This window comes from Amblyraja radiata, chromosome 2 (genome assembly GCF_010909765.2).
Source record: "Amblyraja radiata isolate CabotCenter1 chromosome 2, sAmbRad1.1.pri, whole genome shotgun sequence".
In the NCBI taxonomy this organism is placed as follows: Eukaryota; Metazoa; Chordata; class Chondrichthyes; order Rajiformes; family Rajidae; genus Amblyraja; species Amblyraja radiata.
Genome location: NC_045957.1, coordinates 85,862,235 through 85,884,311, shown reverse-complemented (window position 1 = coordinate 85,884,311; position 22,077 = coordinate 85,862,235). Strand labels below are relative to the sequence as shown.

The 22,077-nt window shown below is 39.7% G+C and overlaps 1 protein-coding gene across 1 annotated transcript in view; it reads right to left on the bottom strand.

Moving 5' to 3' along the window:
* Positions 1–22,077, bottom strand: part of abca13 (ATP binding cassette subfamily A member 13) — a 235,128-nt gene that overhangs the window by 75,530 nt on the left and 137,521 nt on the right. Inside the window, exons 32-37 of the mRNA XM_033049779.1 lie at positions 20,758–20,934; positions 16,759–17,074; positions 7,942–8,056; positions 6,023–6,352; positions 5,066–5,135; positions 2,789–2,923 (exon numbers count right to left, since the gene is read on the bottom strand). Coding sequence (XP_032905670.1) covers positions 2,789–2,923; positions 5,066–5,135; positions 6,023–6,352; positions 7,942–8,056; positions 16,759–17,074; positions 20,758–20,934 — 1,143 coding nt within the window. The remainder of the gene's footprint in view (positions 1–2,788; positions 2,924–5,065; positions 5,136–6,022; positions 6,353–7,941; positions 8,057–16,758; positions 17,075–20,757; positions 20,935–22,077) is intronic.

The window sequence follows — 22,077 nt, the reverse complement described above, 5'->3', positions numbered from 1 at the left end:
CAAAATGGGGAATTATAAACCAGTTATCCTTACATCGATAGTGGGGAAGTTTATTAAAGATGTTATATCAGCGCATTTGGAAAGCTGTGACAGGATCGGTCAAAATCAGCATGGATTTATGAAGGGAAACTCATGCTTGACGAATCTTCTGGAATTTTTTGAGGATGTAGCAAGTAGAATGGATATGGGAGAGCCAGTGGATGTGGTGTATCTGGACTTTCAAAAAGCCTTTGACAAGGTCCCACACAAGAGATTAGTGTGCAAAATTAGAGCACATGGTATTGGGGGTATGGTATTGACATGGATAGAGAACTGGTTGGCATACAGGACGTAAAGAGTCGGAAACAACGGGTCCTTTTCAGAATGGCAGGTAGTGACTAGTGGGGTGCTGCAAGGCTTGGTGCTGGGACCCCAGTTATTTACAATAAATATTAACGATTTAGATGACGGAATTAAATGTGACATCTCCAAGTTTGCGAATGACACAAAGCTGGGTGGCAGTGAGAGCTGCAAGGAGGATGCTATGAGGCTGCAGGGTGACTTGGATAGGTTGGGTGAGTGGGAAGATGCATGGCAGATGCAGTATAATGTGGATAAAAGTGAGGTTATCCACTTTGGTGGCAAGAACAGGAAGGCAGATTATTATCTGAAAGGTGTCAGATTAGGAAAGGGGGGGGGGGGTTCAACGAGACCTGGGTGTGTTTGTACATCAGTCACTGAAAGTAAGCATGCAGGTATAGCAGGCAGTGAAGAAAGCTAATGGCATGTTAGTCCTACTTGCAACAGGATTTGAGTTTAGGAGCAAGGAGGTCCTACTGCAGTCCTGCTGCCCTGGTGAGACCACACCTGGACTATTGTGTAGAATTTTGGTCACAATTTGAGGAAGGACATTATTGCTATTGAGAGAGTGCAGAGTAATTCTCTGCCACAGGAGGCAGTGGGGGCTATTTCACTGGGGTTTTTCAAGAGGGGGTGAGATTTAACTCTTCGGGCTTAAGGAATCAAGGGATATGGGGAAAATGCAGGAATGGGGTATTGATTTTAAGTGATTAGCCATGATCATATTGAATTGCGGTGTTGGCTCGAAGGGCCGAATGGCCTACTCCTGCACCTATTTTTCTATGTTTCTTTTCTATGTTTCTATGCTAGTAGAAATGGTCATGAAAAAGGAAAAAGGATTTCTATGTTATATTTATATATTATATTTTTGTATTTAACAAGAATGTGATAACAAAATTGTACAATGCATTGGTTAAACTGTGGTTGGAATACTGCTTTTATACATAGTTCAAGAGGAAAGGCACAATTCACAGTGGCTTGATCGTATGGATTTAGAACCGGCTTTCTGATAGAAGACAGAGTGTTATGGTGGAAGGTCTTTATTCAAGCTGGATATCTGATTACTTAAACATAAATGTAGATGGTTCAGCTACAAAATTTACAGTCGATACCCAGATAGCTGTATTAGAGGGCTGTGAGGAATACAGCCAAAGTAAACTGGGGGATTTAGATAGAGTTTAATCTGATCACGTGTGAGGTGTTGCACTTTGGGAGGTCAATAGTAAGGGGACAATATATACAATTAAAGGCATGACCCTTGATGTACAGAACAATCTTAGGGTCCAAATCTTTAGAACCCTGAATATGGAAAGACAAAAATAGGTAGTAAAGAAGGCATATGATGTGCTTGCCTTCATTGGTTGGGACATTAACTATAAGAGTCACAAAGTCACATTGTATCTTTATTGGACTTTGGTTAAGCTGCCTTTGCAGTTCCCATGACCTCATTGCAGGAATGGTGTGGAGGCTTTGGAGAGGGTGCAGAAGAGGTTTGCCAGAATGTTGCCAGCAATAGAGGGTATTCGATATAAGGAGACTTGGATACCCTATTTGGAATGCTGGGGTTTGAGGGAAAACCTGATAGAAGTATATAACATTGTGGGAGGTATAGAGAGGGTAGAGAGTCAAAACCTTTTTCTCGGTGGAAATATCAAAGGCGAGAGGGCATAGTTTTAAAGTGAAAAGGACAAAGTATAAATGTGATGTGCAGGGCAAGGTTATTACTCAGAGGGTGGTGGGTGCCTAGAACACACTACCAGGGATGTTGGTGGAGGCAGATACCAGGGTGGCATTTACGTTTTTAGATAGACACATGGATATTCTGGGAATGGAGAGGTATGGATCATGTGCAAGTAGATTTGACGCAGACATTGTGGGTCGAAGGACCTGTTCTTGTGATGTTTTTCCTCTATCTTCTATAGATCTTACAGATAATTCCAAATAAAACAAGACCTCTTTAGTCATAACAATTCCCATTAGAATATAATCCCAAATATAGCACCATGATAATTTGAAGAAAAATATAATGTTCCGACAAAAAGAGAGGTGCGTGGAATTAACAGACAAGTTTAGAATGAAAAATTGGCAATAGTACACAGAAAATTGGCCATAATCTTTAAGATTTTGTAAAGCATTCTACAATGTATTGCTTTAAACCATTAGAAAACAACGAATTATTCTTTGTTCGTATTATAGTGACTTTAACTATCTTCCACAATGTTCTAATGTAATCCTTATTAAAGTAATTTATTATAAATAAACAATCTACAGCAACATGAATTTCAGTAAGTACATTCCAGATTGCCTCTGTAAATAACCATGTAGCCCTTGGCTTTTTTTAAATAATTGTCTTTCATCTTTTAAAGTAAATGTGTTCCCCCAAACTAATGATATAAATCATTACAAATTTGCAATGACAATTACAATTAAAAAAGATTGTTTTTCTTACCAGGGAAGATGTTATGTAGATACCAGCCAAGAATGAGATATATCAGTGAATCGATTACAATCATCCAGCAAACCCACGCAAAAGACACATTATCTGCACTCCCAATGACTTCATACATGTTATTCCATTGGATTCCTGGAACATAAAAGTCCATTTTGTAAACAAAAGTAAATCTCTGACTAGATCCAATTCTGCAAAGATACGACAGCAGGTTTATAATATGTTCAGATTTTAAACTAGTGAACATTATGTTATATCACATATTATGTTCTCCCCAAGATCACGCATATTTCTGCTTCGTGCTCTGGTTTCTTCCCATATCCCAAATGAAGTGCAGGAGGAAGATTAAGAGAGAAAGAGGAAAGTAGTAAACTTTCTATGCAACTGCTTTTAGATAAGAAGTTGTAAATATCAAGTATTCACCCTTGAACAATCCCTCAATTGTCTATTTCATTCCTTCTGCACAATGCTAATGTTGTGGTTGATTGGTGGAAGGCTGTTGAACTTTGATGGTAGAGTCACAGGTGACACTGAGCAATTCAGCGATTAAAATCAGACTGAGTACTAGTTGACAGATAACTTTAAGGGCACCAGTAAGGTGACAGTGGGATCATGATTGCCGTCATTCAGAAAAAATAAAGCAACATCATTGAATATGGCATCACTGAAACTCTTCCAAGCTTCCATCTCAACTGCTCTACCCATATGCTGGACAACAAATTGTTGTATTCTGTGACATCCAACAAATCTCTTTAAACAGATGTGGCTTCCTAATCCCCTGCAAAAGCATACATTGCTTCTCTTCTTCATCTTTTCCATCAGAACACTCAGTTCCCTTATCCTTTCTACACTGGCATTGCGTGGAGAGTCATTGCACATCCTTTTAAACTGAGCCAACCAGTTACTTCTGATGTTAGCTGGACGGTAAAGGATGAAGAACATGATTGGTATTAGCTGCATGCAGGAGTCATCCGAATTTGTTTTTTACCATGTCTGCTTTGGAAGCAAACAGCAAGAGGTAATAGCAGACTGCAATCCCAGACCTATTTTCGAGTAATAATGAATTCAACAATAAAAATGGATATTATAATAAGGGATAACTTGCTAGACCTGAGCTTTTTCCCTACATTTCTTCTTTCCACCATAATTGTAAGAATTCTTATAAATATTGTTCCCTGAAATTAATTGGTTAATAAGATGAATTTTGCTGTAGCAAGTCAATCAATATCATCCTTGTTATAATGACATTAAGGATAGCCACACTTTTTACATGTGAAGAAAATATGAAGACATCGAAGTTTACAGGATTTTTATTTTGGGAGGTGGAATGCAAGACAAAGGAAAATATTAAATGTTGGTGCACTAGAATATTAATGTATGGATGGATCTTGGCGTGCATATCCACAACTTCCTAAAAGTGTCAACATGTGGATAGAGTGGTAAAGGAGATAGTACAGATGTATATACGATAATGAGAGGCATCAGTAGCGAGGCGTGTCATAATGTTTTACCGAGGGTGGAAATGTCAAATATTAGAGGGCATCGGTTGAAGGTGAAGGGGGGGGGGGGGGGATAAAGATCTACAAAGCAGGGTTTTTTTTTTACACGGAGTGCTGTAGGTGCCTGGAACATTATGCCAAGGGAGGTGGCAGAAGCAGATACCATGACAATGTTTCCAAACTCTTCGGCAGACATGAACAGGCAGGGAATAGAGTGATACACAAAATGAACATGTAAACGAGATTAGATAGATTTGCATCATGATTAGCGCAGAGATGAATGGCCAAAGGGCTTGTTTCTATGCTGTAATGTTCTATGTACTAAAGGTATATTTCATGGAAATAAAGTTTTCAGTTTTCAAATTCAGGGATGATTTGGCAAAAAGACAAATGGAGGATGACAAAGGAGCATTAGAATTTAAGTTGAAAAGCATAAACATCTGCCAAAAATATTTATTTATTTTAGTGATAAAAAATGACACCCAGAAATAAAGGTAGACAAAAATGCTGGAGAAACTCAGCGGATGAGGCGGAAATAAAGATTCATGTTCCGAGAAAATCATATTTTTTTTAATAGAATTTAGTCTTTCAAATGAGATATTTGAATTTTTTAAATAGATCTTACTTTGAATCAAATATTTAGCAGGAAGTTTTATTACTTTGCTTTCCATTCAATGCCACAATCAATACAGAATACACAAGTCAAATTATATTTTCCTCATAGTTTTTATCATCATAATGTCAAACAAGTTGATAACACATCTCATAAGTTTCTTACCTGGTCCTTCCCCTTCAAAAAGAGTGATAATATAGGCTCCCTGGCTGAATGCAGTTGTGCATAAGAGACACTAGATGGAATTTAGATTTTAATAAAATTATTACTAATAGTTTTAAGTGTTATAAGGTTTATATATCATATATAATAACTATATTAGTTAAAATTTATACAACCTAATGTGGTAAGAGTCTTTATGAAAAATATGTAGATTCATCACTGACATCGAATTACATAGTGAAAACTGTATGGAAACTAGCCATTTGCCCCATCCGATCGATGCTGGCATTTACCTTTGACCCAACTATTGGTTCTGTTCTCGCATCATTCAAATTCCATTTCCCACTCGCAACATATGGTTAAAAAATCTATAGAGTCATCATTTCTGCCAATACAATCTACAGCCCCAAATTCCATTCTACAATATGTCTGCCTGCTGTTAGACTTCTGAAAACTCGTTTCCTGCTCAACTCCAACTGTTACTTAATTAACAAGATAAACGTATAACATGACTAAGTTACACACGCCATGCGAAATAGCGTTCTATTACATTATTAGGACGGTAGTGCCATCAGACGTCATCAAATTAGGTAATTTGCTAAGGCCACCCCACTTTAAGATAACAAAGAAGTCCTGCAGTATTGGGCTCTCTCTACCCAACAAATCCAAGCAAAAAAAAAAAATTTGTTCTTAGATCTCCAGCCCATCTTTGTGCACTTTTCAATTGCTGTAATTACTATTAGTATCTTTATTATCCCTCTTTTTACATATTTTAACAGGTCTGTCACAATGCACCATTCCTCATGTTTTCCTGAAAAAATATGAATCTTTCTTTGCATTTGAAACTTGGCTTGATGTAGCACAGATTGACATTCCTCTAAAGAATATCAATTTCAGATATCATTTAAGTCATAACTGCAGAAATGTGCAGGGTGTTACAAAATGGCTTGCACTACTTACGATTAGAATCTGGCTGGTAAAGTTGAGCTGGTTCTGTACGACAACAAAAACCATGTAGGGAAAGAAGGTAATGATGTAGAGCAAACAGGCACTGAGGGCTGCTGTATTAGCATGGCTGAAAAAGGTTGAAATCAAGTAGCCCAATGAAATAACTGAAGCTCCAAAATCCACAAAATAGAGGAAAACTATGAATCCATTACTGTTTGGGAGAATGTGGCCTGCTTTAAGGATAATAGTGATGGCAGCACTGCTGAATATCAAGATGATGAAGTTGTCCAAAAACCAGACCAGAAAGTTGGTTACCGGTTTCACTCCCAGAATCTTCATGTACTGTAAAATATAAAATACTGTTAGAGACCTCCAAACTCCAAACATATTTCGAAACTGTGCACAATAATGGAGACTACATAATGTACCATCAGTAAACAAGAGCGCAAATAAAGGAATTTTTCTGAAGTTGCAGTTTTAATTGCAGAGGGGAGAGGTGGGGGGATCCGCCCCCACTTCTACTCCCAGAGCGGGGCCAAGAAAATTGAAGATAGACACAAAATGCAGAAGTAACTCAGCGGGACCGGCAGCATCTCTGGAGAGAAGCAATGGGTGACTATTTGGGTCAAGACCCTTCTTTCAGACTGAAGAAGAGTCTCGACACGAACCGTCACCCATTCCTTCTCTCCAGAGATGCTGTCGGTCCCGCTGAGTTACTCCGGCATTTTGTGTCCATCTTCAAATGACGTCACGCGCTCCAGACGGCTGTGCGGGCGCATGAAATTGTGCGGGACCTTCGCGGGACCGTCGCGCCTCAACGCGACCACGTGGTCGCGTAATTAGCGTGCCAAGGAAACGTAAGTGGGACAGGGGCTTAACGCTAGGGAGAGGTCAATCAGAAGAAGGGTCCCAACACAAAACATCACCTATCCACGTTATCCAGAGATTCTGCCAGACTGGCTGAGATTCTTTAGCACACTTTTTTTAAGGGAGAGATCTGGAATGTTCAGCCCTTAATAGGGGCCAGTTTACTGGTATTATCATTTTTCAAATGAACCAGACACAACATTGCTGAGACATTTGAAGGAAGGCAAGCTGATAATGGCCACCCAGGAAATTGAGTTCACATAAACCAATTCTGTCAGAGATGGCCACATGCTCATCCTTCATAACCTATCTATATTAGGCTCATGTATTTCACTATGCCTTTCTTCCATTGTAGTAATTAGAATGGATTTTGGAAATAGAATATGAAAGATTGACACAAATATATAGTATATTTAGCAATGGTCAACAGAGTTATTTTCAAATACATTTTTGAAAAAAATTACCATATTTTGACTACTTTACAAATCCCCTAAAATGAGCAAAATAAATGATAAAAAGTGTAATTTGATGGAGATCTGAGGGTCTCCCAACTGGCTATCAGATCCATCTATACAATACCAGCAAACTGAAGAAAGTGGATTGATGTAATACATTTTGCCAGTTTGGCATATGGAAGATCATGACATCTTCTGCCCTGTTTTTTTATACATGACAATATGATACTGAAAGAGATATATGGCCTCCGATTGGTATGTGTAAGAAGCATATAGGCGATTTGGTGGCACATGCTCTGTACATTTGGATATCAGCTCAGCTACGTTAATAGCCAGTGGGCTTACAAGTATGTTGGGTGGTGAGAAATTGGACACAGGAGACTATACCTGGTGATTTGACCGTACAATGTGCATTTTATGGCCATATAGCATTTGCAATCATGATTTTCACCTGCTTCACAAGATAGTCCTCAAAATATTTAAATTCATGTTTTAGCTTACCTTCAACCATAATAATGCATTCATTTAGCAGCTTGCACTAAAATTCTCATGTGAATTTCTTGCACAACAGACAAAACATAATCTCAGGAGCTCCATATATTTAATTACCTCTTCCAGCCTAAGCTCCTTTTCAAACACAAGATTCCGCACCAGGGAAGCCATGGAAATCAACCACGCCAGCATCATTAGCAATGGAAGAAAGAAGCCTATGTTGTTGAGAAACCTGTCGGAAAAGATTGTGTTAGAATAATTGAATTGTACAAGAATGCATGATTAGTCCCAACAGACATGACATGGCACATTTCAGAATTCAACTTTTGTTATTTAGAAGACTCACACTACCATGGCCATACTCTCTTCTCGCTGCTACCATCAGGGAGACGATACAGACCATTACTTCCAGCTGTTCGCGAATGGCTTCTACCCATCAACTATTCGGTTCTCCAACTCTTCTGCATAACCCTAACCACAATTCTATCTCAGCACCAAACCATTATGGACTTTGCACTACTAGGATTGCACTATCATGCCCTGGTTTACTTGGAATATCTGATAATATAATTAATATTTATTGTTGCTGTTGTTGTCGCATCTTACATGCCTGTAAATTTGCAGCAATTTGCAGAATTTCATTGTTTCGGTTCACAACTGGTGCAAAGGACAAATAAACATTGTTGCGATTTTTGACATTGCATCTCGAGCATTCTGTACTAGTATAGTCACCATATTAAAAAAATTATATAATTATTATAGAGAGAGTGCAACAAAGATTCAGCGATCTGGTTTTCGGGAGGGCATGTTTGTCATGCGAGGACTGACAGAGTAGCTTGGGCCTTGCTATTGTTTATAAGAATGTGAGGTGATCTTTTGAAATGTAAATTAATCTTTATGGGTCTCTCACTTACGTGATTTTTTAGGCAACTACAGGCACTGTCATAAGTTGTTGCCAGGATGACGTAGTTTGTTGCCGTTTTTTTGGTGACCTGCTATGACTATGACAGTCGCCGGCAGTTGCCTAAAAAAAAAAAAATTGGCGTGGGACAGGCCCATAGGCTCAACAAAATCAATGCACGGGAGGATATTTACCCTGATTGAGGATTCTCAAAGACGCGTCGCAGTGGTGAAATAAGGTTCGGGTCTGAAATGTCCACTCAAAGGGTGGTAAATGTTTGGAACTCTCTATTCAGAGACTATGAAGTCTTAATCACTGAATGGATAGGTAGATCAATAGATAGGTGACTGTTATAGAATTCAAGGGAAATGATGTTTGAGATTGAAAATCAGCAATGATCTTGCTCAATGACAGAACAAGCTACGCTACTCCTGTTCTTTTTTGTGTTTTATATTCTTATACTAAGGGAGCATTTCTATAAGTTTAATATGTTTGCGTTTAAGGCGTGATGCTGCCATCAGCAAATAACAGATCTGATAAATTTGAATATTGATCTAAAATGGCTCCTTTAATTTTTGAGAATTTTATTTTCATCAAAATGATGTGAGTATAACATTTCCTCATCTGATCAATATGATAAAAGCATCAAACATTCTTGATCATGAATATCAACATTAATAGCAGGATAGTTAATATATATACTTGTTTGACAAAGACAAATGATAAATACGGGCATGCTGTACGGTTAGAGAAAGCCAATGTTTATTTCCGAAACAACACTAACATAACATAGATAGAATATGACCCCACTTTTATATTACAAATACGTAACAAAAGAGCATAGCATATTGCCCATGTTTAAAAAACAAGGATTGTGAGGCAACCTAATACAATAGCAACCCCAACCTAGACAACCTACTAGTTTCACTGTCGTCCTGCTTAGTTTCACTGTTTGTAGCCACTCGTCATCACCTTCTCCACAGACAGCAATGGACCATTGTGGGTTCCATATTTTCTTATCTCTAGTTGTTTAGTTTGTACTTTTTTATATCTCTAGTTTTGCTTTCCCCCGACTCTCAGTCTGAAGAATAGTCTCCACCGAAAACGTCATCTATTCCTTTTCCCCAGAGATGTTGCCTGACCTGCTGAGTTATCCAGCATTTTGTACCTATCTTTGGTATAAGCCAGCATCTGCAATTCCTTCCTACACAATAGTAACCTAGTTGAGCATACTAGCAACAAGCCTTGGGTAAGTTCATGACCAAAAAGGCTGATGAGGGCAGAGCTGTAGACGTTGTATATGCATTTCAATATGGCATTCACGTTCAAAAATTCATTAGTTCATAAGTGATAGGAGCCGAATTAGGCCATTCAGCCCATCAAGTTTACTCCGCCATTCAATCATGGCTGATCTATCTCTCCCTCTCAACCCCATTCTCCTGTCTTCTCCCCATAACCCCTGACACCTGTATTAATCAAGAATCCATCTTTCTGCCTTAAAAATATCCATTGACCTGGCCTCGACAGCCTTCTGTAGCAATGAATTCCACAGATTCACCACCCTCTGACTACAGGAATTCCTTCTCATCTCCTTCCTAAAGGAGTGTCCTTTTATTCTGAGACTATGACTTCTGGTCCTGGACTCTCCCACTTGTGGAAACATCCTCTCCACAACCAAGGTTCCGCATGGTAGACTGCTCTGGAAGGCACATGGGACCCAAGGAGAGATAGTTAAATGGATAGAAAATTAGCTTCATAGAAAGAAGCAGTGGGTAATAGTGGAAGGTTGTTTGTCCAACTGGAGTTCTGTGACGAGTGGTGTGCCTCAGGGTTCAGTGCTGGGCCCATTGTTGTTTGTCATCGATATCAATGATTTTGATGAGAACATACATGGCATGATTAGCAAGTTTGCAGATGATATAAAAGTGGTATTGTAGACAGTGAGATGGTTGTCAAAAATAGCAGCAGGGTCTTGAACAGTTGGACAGGTGGGCTGAGGAATGGTTGATAGAATATAATTCAGAGAAATATGAGGGGTTACATTTTGGGAAGTCTAACATGGGCAGAACATACACTATGAATGGTAGGTTCTTGTAAGTGTTGTAGAGGAGAGGGACCTTAGGGTGCCACTACAAAGTGCCTTGAAAGTGGCATTACAAGTAGATAGTGTGGTCAACAAGGCATTTGGCACATTGGCCATCACCAATCAGAGTACTGAGTATAGAAGTTGGGAGGTCATGCTGCAGTTTACAACACTGGTGTGGCCACATTTCGAGTATTGTGTTCAGTTTTGGTCACCATATTATAGGAAATATGTTGTCAAGCTGGAAAGGGTGCAGGGAAGATTAACGAGGATGTTGCCAGGTCTCGAGCGCCTGAGCCATAAGAAGAGGTTGAGCAGGTTAGGACTTTATTCCTTGGTGCACAGGAGAATGAGGGGGTGTAAAAAAAAAAAGTAATGAGAAGAATAGTTCGGGTAAACACACAGAATCTTTTGCCCTGAGCAGGGGAATCAAGAACCAGAGGACATAGCTTTAAAATGCAGAGGGAAAGATTTAAGAGGGAACCTGAGGGGTAACTTTTTTATACAAAAGGTGGTGGGTGCATGGAACAAGCTACCAGAGGAGGTAGTTGAGGCTAAATAGATAATGCAGAGACTGCAGTGTCTATACTCACAATGGGTTCAATAAAATGTAAATTACATTAAGAAGGGCATTGCAATTATGTAATTTAATGAATCGGGGAGGGTGGCGTTTACACTAAATTGGCACTGAAATACAGTAACTCTAATGTTAAGGACAACATTGCAATATCAAGGTTCAAGGTTTTAAGGTCAGTTTATTGTCACATGTACCATGTATGGAAGTAATGATGATAAATACGAGAAACAAAATGCCAGAGAACAAATATAAACAAACTATCATCACAGAGTGGTAGTGAAGGCTACAGCTCCCAAACAATTCAATGCATGTAGTTGAGGCTGGCTTGGAAAGCTGCTACAGGTTCAACAAAAGCTGCCCACCATACTCACATCAATTTAAAATTAAAAAAAAACAGGTTTTAGCTATCAGAAAAATCAGTACGTATCTTCAATATCCAAGTCTAAGCCCAAAGCAACCCCGGTGGTTTAATGTCTTCACAGAAGGGAGGATTTTGAATCAAAAAGCTACAGAGAACAAGTCTACAGTGCATTGAGGCAGAAGAATAATGGAGAGTTAGATTAATACTGGATTATTCTTATCGAGTCCACATCACAAGATTAGAAATTGTTCAGCCAGAGCTGAACACATTTCTCGGCATCTGCATACAATGGCATCTTGTGCTTATTGTGCTTCTTGTGCATAGTGGTGGAAAGATTGGTGTAAACAGGGCCGTGACGTGAACGCACTTTCCTTGAACCCTATAATGGATTAAGATCATCAGAACCAATGTGGAAAAGCAGAATAACTTCAAGACAGAGGTATCACTGCATCATCACGAGCTTTGTCATGGCAGAAGATTGCTTAATTAGGCATGACAATATACTGTCAGCTCAGCCAATATGAACTGCTGTAAACTCAATATGAACTGATGAACTGCAGTAAACTCAAAATGATGAACTGCAGTAAACTCAAAAACTTATTCAGAATAAATATTGAAGATTTTGGATCAGATATAATCCAAATACTATTACCCATGGCAGTAGATTATTGTACCAAACAACCAATGTTGATCGGAAAAGACTGGATCAGAAAATTGAAGCTGTACTGAAGGGAGTATGGATACTTCAAAATTGTATAAATATTTAAAGATAACTACACAATTACTATATTTTATAATGCCTGAATTCATTGCAAGGCAGGAAGAAAGCCAATCCTCTACTCACCTCAAACTGTTCCATAAGCATTGAATAACAACAAAAAGGAAAAGATAGATTAGAATAGAACAAAGTTATCGCAAAGGGAAGCTACAATGACTGGCTTCATCAAATGGAATAGTTTGACAACGTGGTGATTACAAGGTGGCATCGAACCAGGTGATTGATGATCCAGATACTCAGCCACGTTCTAATTTTAACTTGAATGTGGATAAGGAGTATAAGCACCATATTACAATTAATATTCATAGGATTTGTGTTCATACACAATACTTCCAGAAATTAATTGTCTGAGCATTTGAGAAAGAACTGCAGATGCTGGTAAAATCGAAGGTAGACACAAAAAGCTGGAGAAACTCATCGGGTGAGGCAGCATCTATGGAGAAAAGGGTTTCCGGTCGAGACCCTTCTTCAGACTGATGTCAGGGGAGGGGGTAGGACAAAGAAAGAAAGTAGGCAGAGAGATCGTCTTAACTAAACTGATCTCCCGGTGGCCCAACTTCCCCTTCCATTCCAAATCTGACCTTTCTGTCCTGGGCCTCCTCCATTATCAGAGCGAGGCCCAGTGTAAATTGGAGGAACAGCATCTCATATTTCGCTTGGGTAGTTTACACCCCAGCGGTATGAACGTTGACTTTTCTAACTTCAGGTAGCCCTTGCTCTCTCTCTCCATCCCCTCCAGTCCTCCCACTAGTCCCACTGTCTCCACCTACTTTTGTTCTTTCCCACCAATTCCTTCTCTCCATAGACGCTGCCTCACCCGCTGAGTTTCTCCAGCATTTTGTGTCTACCTTAGAGAATATGTACCAACAGCCTCACAAACTGATGAACGAAAACTTCAAATAATGTTTTCAGGCGCAAATGAACAGAAAGTTTAAAAAAGCATGTATGTGTTTGGAGAGAAATAAGTTGTTTATCTATGTCAAATTAATCTACAAAAAGGTTTCAACTGATCAAAGAAAAAGTAAATGCTATTGTGAAGACAAAGAAACCCAAGAACATTGCAGAAGTTATGATTTATGATTGCAGCATGGAAACAGGTAATTCGGAACCGAGTTTGTGCTGACAATCGAAGACCAATTACTAATAATGCCCGAATGCATTTTATTCTCCCCAGTCACATCAACTTCTTCCCCATCGCAGATTCAACCACTAAACTACAAACGTGGGATAATTTAGTGAAAAAATTGACCTGCCATGTACATTTTTGGAAATGGGAGGAAACCAGAGCACCTGGTAAAAATTCACATGGTCATATGGAGACTATAAACATTCGACACAGACAGCACTGGAGTTCAGGAATGAACCCATGTCATTGGAGCTGTGAGGCAGTAGCTCTACCAGGTGTGACACTGTGCCAATTACATTTTGCAATTCTAACATCATTACATAAGAAAAATGATATTGGAGCAAAACGAATACAAACCATAGTTACCACATATAGTCACAGGAAATGCATGAAGGCTAAAGACATTGGGTCATCTATTACATAATAGCCAGCTATCCGACAACTTTTAAAACATCCTCACATTTAACTTTCAAATAGTTGTAGTTTTGGACAATCTTCTTCTATTTTGCACATTTTATTTGAATTCCTAATGAAACAGAATGGTATGAAGTACACCTTTACTTCACCACATGGTGGATGGAGAGTACCCCTTACATCGCCTTTAACCTGAGCCCTTCTCATTTTAAAGATATGCAATCCACTATTAGATTTTTCCAGCCTGGGAAAAAGGTTCTGAATGTCTAACCTATCTATGCCTTTCATAATTTAACATGTTTTGATTAGGTCTCTCTACAACCTCTGGCATTCCAGAGAAAGCAAGATTCTCCAACCTCGCCCTGTAGCTACTACCTCCTAATCCAGCCATCAATCTGATCAACCCCCTCTGCACCCTTTCCAAAGCCTCCACTTCCTTCCTGAAATGGAGCGACCAGAACTGCATGCAACATTTTAAATGTGGTCTAACCAAAGTCCTATAAAGCTGCATCATGACTTCCTGACACTTATACTCAAAGACCTGATCTATGAATGCAGGCCTACCATATGCCTTCTTTACCACTTTATCTAATTATGTTGACACTTTCAGGGAGTTATGGGCTTGAGCCCCAAAATCCCTCTGTACATCAATGCTATTAAGGGTCATGCCATTAATTATAGATTTTCCCCTTACAGTTGATCTCCCAAAGTACAACACCTCACACGTGCTCTGACTAAACTCCATCTGCCATTTCTCCGCACATTTCTGTAGCTGATCTATATCCCGCTGTAGACTTTGACAGCCTTCATAGCTCGAGGCACCGGCAATCTTGGTGGCATTTGCAAACTTACTAACCAGCTCATATATGTTCATCCAAGACTTTTATATATATCACAAACAACACTAGTCCCAGCTCTGATCCTTGCAGAACTCCACTGGACACAGAACTCCAGCCTGAATATTATCCTCCCACCACAACACTCCATCTTTCATCAGAAAGGCAGTTCTGGCTCCATACAACCAAGTCCCTGTTAATCCCGTGGATCTTAATGTTCTGGATCAGCCTACCATGGGGGCTGATCCAGAACACTTCATTAAATGACTTACTAAAACCCATGTAGACAATATCCATCACCCAACCTTCATTAATCACTTTCATCACCTCCTCAAAAAACTTGATCAAGTGTCAGAGGTTATGGGGAGAAGGCAGGATACTGGTGTCAGAGGTTATGGGGAAAAGACAGGAGGATAAGGTTAGGCGTGAGAGATAGAAAATCCATTATTAAATGGTGGAGTAGACTTTATGGGCTGAATGGCCTAATTCTGCTCCTGTCAGGACTTTCATATGAAGAAAGACTGGATAGACTGGCTTGTACTCACTAGAATTTAGAAGATTGAGGGGGGATCTTATAGAAACTTACAAAATTCTTAAGGGGTTGGACAGGCTAGATGCTGGAAGATTGTTCCCGATGTTGGGGAAGTCCAGAACAAGGGGTCATAGTTTAAGGATAAGGGGGAAATCTTTTAGGACCGAGATGAGGAAAACATTTTTCACACAGAGAGTGGTGAATCTCTTGAATTCTCGGCCACAGAAGGTAGTTGAGGCCAGTTCATTGGCTATATTTAAGAGGGAGTTAGATGTGGCCCTTGTGGCTAAAGGGATCACGGGGTATGAAGAGAAGGCAGGTACAGGATACCGAGTTGGATGATCAGCCATGATCATATTGAATGGCGGTGCAGGCTCTAAGGGCCGCATGGACTACTCCTGCACCTATTTTCTATGTTTCTATCACTTTTAACCATATAACCATATAACAATTACAGCACGGAAACAGGCCACCTCGGCCCTACAAGTCCGTGCCGAACAACTTTTTTCCCTTAGTCCCACCTGCCTGCACTCATACCATAACCCTCCATTCCCTTCTCATCCATATGCCTATCCAATTTATTTTTAAATGATACCAACGAACCTGCCGCCACCACTTCCACTGGAAGCTCATTCCACACCGCTACCACTCTCTGAGTAAAGAAGTTCCCCCTCATGTTACCCCTAAACGTCTGTCCCTTAATTCTGAAGTCATGTCCTCTTGTTTGAATCTTCCCTATTCTCAAAGGGAAAAGCTTGATCACATCAACTCTGTCTATCCCTCTCATCATTTTAAAGACCTCTATCAAGTCCCCCCTTAACCTTCTGCGCTCCAGAGAATAAAGACCTAACTTATTCTTTTGATCTTATGAAGTTAGTAAGACATGACCTGCTGTGCAGAAAGCATGATGATGGTCACCTGCTCTCTTCAAAAAAGGGGAAAATCCGATCCCTAATAATTCTCTCCAAAAGCTTCCCTACCATTGATGTGAGGCTCACCAACCTATATTTCACTGAATTTTCTCTACTTCCCTTCGTAAAAAACTCCTTAAATAACCAAATACAAAATACTCTTTGTTTACTTTCCCGACTAATTTTTCCTTATGTTTAAATTTCAGGTTTAAATACTCCCACAATATTTAATTGTGCCAGAAAGAAACGTTCTAAATTGCAAATTCTTACAGGATTTGATATGATGCTCTATGATTTCCAAATAGGTACGTTGTAAACACTCAGGCAACACTGTCCGTCCGGTAAAGATACCATGATTTCTAAGTAAATATCAAGTAAAGATTCCTAGAAATTAAGGCTGTGTCAGCCAACTTACTGATCATTTTTGTGGCAGGGATATGGCATTGCTGCCACCTGTACTGCAGTACTAGAAATATCTTGACCAGTCTGCACTTCAATGAACGCTCGCTCAATCATATCCTGCAATGGAATAAAGACAAGGTTGTAGCGGCGGCTTTCTGTTGGAATATGTTTGGGCTGAGATATCCATTTGGGATTTTCCAGCAAATCCGTTGTCATGCTGTGCAGAATGTTGGTCCGAATAGTGTACTTCAGTCGAGATGGAAGTGGAGAGGACAATGATCGTGCCCTTCTCGAGGTGTTGCCATCATTATCATAATCGAATGTTACACCTGGAAAGATAGGACCACAACACATCCTTAGAAATAGGATCTTAAATATTTTCAGTTTAGTCATCAGAGCATTTTGTTTACATTTGTCTGAAAATTATTAATTGCAGTCTTGTATACTTCCAGAATGGGAAATTTAAATACTAAATACTTTCACTGTTTGAAATCATACTAACAATGCTTCTTTTATGAGGATGTTGCCAGAACTCAAGGGCCTAAGCTTTACGGAGAGCAGGCTAGGACTTTATTCCTTGGAGTGCAGGAGGATGAGGGGTGATTTCATAGAGGTGTATCTGATCATGAGAGGAATAGATAGGTAAGTGAGCAGAGTCTTTAACCCAGAGTAGAGGAACAACAACCAGAGGACATAGATTTAAAATGAGAGGGGGAAAGATTTAATAGGAACGTGGGACGCAACTTTCTTTTACACTAAGGGTGGTAGGTATATGGAACGAGTTGCCAGAGGAGGTAGCCAAAGCAGGTACTATCACCACGTTTGGACATTTGAATAGGTTTAGAACGACATGGACCAAACGCAGGCAGATAGGACCAGTGTTGATAGGGCATGTTGGTTGGCATGGGCAAGTTGGGCCGAAGGGCCTGTTTCCATGCTGTATGACATTATGACCCTATTGATAATGCTAGGTGACAAATTCATTCTTATGGACAGTTCCAAAACAGAGGCACTTCTGTCATCCTTTTTGTGGCCTGTAATTTTCAGGTGAGCCTGATACCGAGGAAGTAGCTTGCCCAATGAAATAAGCATAGCTGCACAAATATAGAAATAGGTGGTCCTGCAATGCTTTCAAGTGCAATTTGTATACCACAATACCTGAAGAGTAATTGCTGGGGACCTCTAGTTAGTTAGTTTAGTTATTGTCACGTGTACCGAGGTACAGTGAAAAGCTTTCTTTATGTGCAAACCAATCAGCAGAAAGACAATACATGATTACAAGCACAAGACTCAGTTTTTTTGTGAGAATAGACAGAATGGTTGATCCTTCTTGACTCATCAAATGTTCTGGCTGCTTAAGCCCATCCTAGAATTGTCTCTCCTTGCTTCTTCCCTAAGGGTATCCAAATGATGAGTGCAAGCAATGCACCAAAATCTGCCATTATTTTCATGGTGTTTAGTGGATCTCAATAATTAACTAATTCTGGTAAACCCCACTGGTCAAAACAATGCACCATTTTGAGTAGTAGGGTATTACTGATTTCTGCAAAGGTACAGTATTTTCTTATAGGCTGAAGACATGTTAACAAATGTAAACGTCAAAAATTTTAGTTGTTTAATATTAGCGTACGGCAAATGACAAAATGCTGTGTTACATATCAAAGGGTACCAATGTAGCAAACTGCAATTTATTTGTACTTTAGTTTTGCATTCAGTTTTTACAACGCAGTCTCCTCTAATTTAAGAAACCAAATGCCAATTGAGTGAGCTATTTGCAAAAGATTCTGTTCAGTCCATAAAGGTGACCCTGACTTTCCAGCTCGCTGCCACGTTAATGTTTGATCTCATTCTTACTGCTGTCTTTGACCTCTTGCATAGAACCCCATTGCAAGCTCAAAGAACAGCACCTTGTTTTCGATCCTAGCCCACTAGGAGTCTCGAGAATTACAGTCACAAAATCATACAGCCATTCAGCCCAACTCCATGCCAAATGGTGGGCACCCTTCTGCATTGATCCTAAATCCCAGCATTTGGTCCCTGGCCTTAATGATTTAAATGCGCGTCTGGACATGGCTTAAATGCTGTCAATGACCCAGCTTCAACCATTTCCTCAGGCTGTGCATTCCAGGATCCTACCACTCTTTTGGGTAAATGTACCTCCAATTCCCTCCGAATCTCTTACCCTAAACTCATGTTCTCTAGTTTACGTATCTCTGATGTTGGGATATGTTTTCTGCGGTATACCATATATAGATACGCTCATAGTTTTACATTCATGTCCCTTTATAACCTCCTCTGCTCCAGGATGAATAGACCTCGCTTCTCCAGTCTCTCCTCATAACTTAACTGCTCCATTCCAGGTAACGTCCTGGTGAATCTCCTCTCACCTTCTCCAACACTATCACATCTGCCTACAGCATGGTGACCAGAACTGCATGCAGTACTCCAGCTGAGTTCTGGCCAAACTTTTATAAACTTTGAAAATAACTTCCTTATTTCTGTATTCAATGTCAACCAATGAAGGCCATTATCCCATATGCCTTCGTTCTCCTGATATCTACCTGTGTTGCCAGGATCTATGATCTATGTACTACTATAAGGTCCTCAGTTCCTCAATCTGCCTAAGACCCCTCCCCATTCTGGATTCTTGCCCTGACCTCATTAGTATTCGCCAAAATGAATCACCTCACATTGGTTTGAATTAAACTCAATCAAACTTCAACTAATATGAACCTTTGTCACCACCCTTTCCACATCTCCCTCTCTCTGCAATATAAAAATGCTGTTGTTTTTCACTTTTCCGGTTCCAATGAGAAGTAATCTCTCATCATAGATATTGGTGGACCTACTGCGTATTTCCTGCATTCTCTGTATTTCAAATTTCCAATTTTGTATTTATTTAAATTTTTTTTATGCTTTTCGGGCCTATTTTAAAGAAGTTGTAAACCTTTATTTCAATACATTTAACAACAATTACAGCAATTTTCAATGGAATGACACAGTTAAAGAGGTCAGTATATTATTTTTTAACAATGCATTACTGGATGCTACGAAATTAGGAAATGCAATGCCTCATCTCTGATATCACCCATTTACTGCCAGGCGCTCATTAATGTTATCTTGATTGGAGTTCTATCTTGGTATAGAGTAACCTAGCAAAGTAATATTCTAAATGCTGGCTGAAATAAATCACTTGGCATCTTCCAATGAGAAAACTGAGAATATTCTTATATTTGCGAACCTCGGCGTTTAAATGGATGTATCTGTAAATCTAACAGAATGTGCAAGGGACACCTGAGAGCCTTTGCATCCTCTTCGCTCGAAATATCTGAAGATCTGGGAAGATGACCATGAAAGCATCCATTTTGTCTACCTATGAAAGCATCCTAGTTTAGTTCTAGTTTATTGTCACATAGTAAAACAAAAGCTTTTCACTGAACCTTGGAACATGTGACAATAAACTAAGAGGCTGTAAAGGTTCTCAGATGTCCCTTGCACATTCTGCCTGGGTAGAACCTGTGAAAGAAAGGCGATTTGGTACCTAATGAAGCCCTAGGGATTATGCACTACTTAATATTGCTAGCTGTGGGCCCACGAACAAAGCATTTATTTGCCTGTTGCACAGGAACCGCCTCAGTCGCTCTGCAGGCACAAATAATAATCTAGGTTAAATTCCTCCCTTGTTTGTTATTGAAATAGTATTACCTTTTTTTAAAAACTATAATTGATTTAATATCTCTAATAAAATAGTAAAGAAAATGTTCACATATTATGCATTCATACATTTTAATCCCACATTATTGGATCAACATAGTTGGCTTTTACCTATACTAAATTCAATTGCAATCATTAAAGGAATTAATATAGGATGAATACAATCCATTAGAAAATAAACTCTCTCTTAAATAGAGTCTACTGGTAAAATCAACAGAATCAAAGAGTCATAGTCAGATAAAATCTTAAAGCTTTTGCCCCATTTCCCAAACTTACCCTGAAAAAACACAATACTTACCAGCTAGGAAGGTGTTATCTGCCATTAGCTCTTTCACTTTTTCCTCCAAGTCTTCTTTTGATTTCAGAGGTATGAAGCGTTTAATTGATATGCAGGATGAGACATTAATCATCAACTCTGAGAGAATAGTGACCTGTTTTGCGACTGGATCGGTTACAATAATATTCTTCACATTCTCTGTAAAACACAAAGTTTTCATGCTTAAATCTGACACAAATTAAACATCATAGTTTTTCTCCTATTCTTGCTTTGCAAACATTGATTCATCTGGCAAGACGGCTTATCGGACCAGCTCCTAGAATCCTTTTCTAAATATGAGAACCTGGAAAGTATTTGCATGATATTACATTGTGGAGAATATAAAGTTATGGTTGATCTTGATTCAATGACACCCACACACATACGAGCAGCACAGTGGTAGAGCTGTTGCTGCACAGTGCTGGACACCGGGGATCAATTGTGACCTTGGGTGCTATCTGTATAGAATTTGCACATTCTCCCTGTGACAGCATAGGTTTTCCAGGGGTATACCAGTTTCCTCCCATTTCCAAAGATGTGCGTGTTTGTATGTTAATTGGCCTCTGAAAGTTACCCCGTTTGTGCACGGAGTAGATGCTCAAGTGGAATAACACTGGTGTGAACTGGTGATTGATGTTTAGTGTGAAAGTGGGCCAAAGGGCCTCTCCACCAGTGATGGAAATGGGAGGGTACACAGGGGTACGGCGTTCCCCTAGTTTTCAATTTCCAGCTCGGGTTTAATGAGAACTGTAGAAGGATTCGAGCCGTTTCTCATTTTATTCAGCAGACGAAAAGATTTGTTAACGCCACTGTTAGCACGTTAACAGCAAGTAGTTAACAGGTAGTTATACAATGTGTCATCAATTCATCGATCCACATTCCACAGTAAATGTAATTGTGTTTTAACACCGCGTTCCTTTGAATAAAATTCAAGGGGGAATTCACTGTCAGGGCTACTGGACCGCGAGCACGAGCTCAGGTAAAGTCATGTTATTTTATTATTCCACGTTATTTTATTTACCTCCCTGCCTCCCTCTCTCTCTGCCTCCGTGCCTCTCTCTCTCCGTGCCCCTCTCTCTCTCTGCCTCCGTGCCTCTCTCTCTCTCTGCCTCCGTGCCTCTCTCTCTCCGTGCCTCTCTCTCTCTCTGCCTCCGTGCCTCTCTCTCTGCCTCCGTGCCTCTCTCTCTGCCTCCGTGCCTCTCTCTCTCTCTCTCTGCCTTCGTGCCTCTCTCTCTCTCTCTGCCTCCGTGCCTCTCAGTACATCAGTTACTGAAAGTAGGCATGCAAGAAACAGCAGGCAGT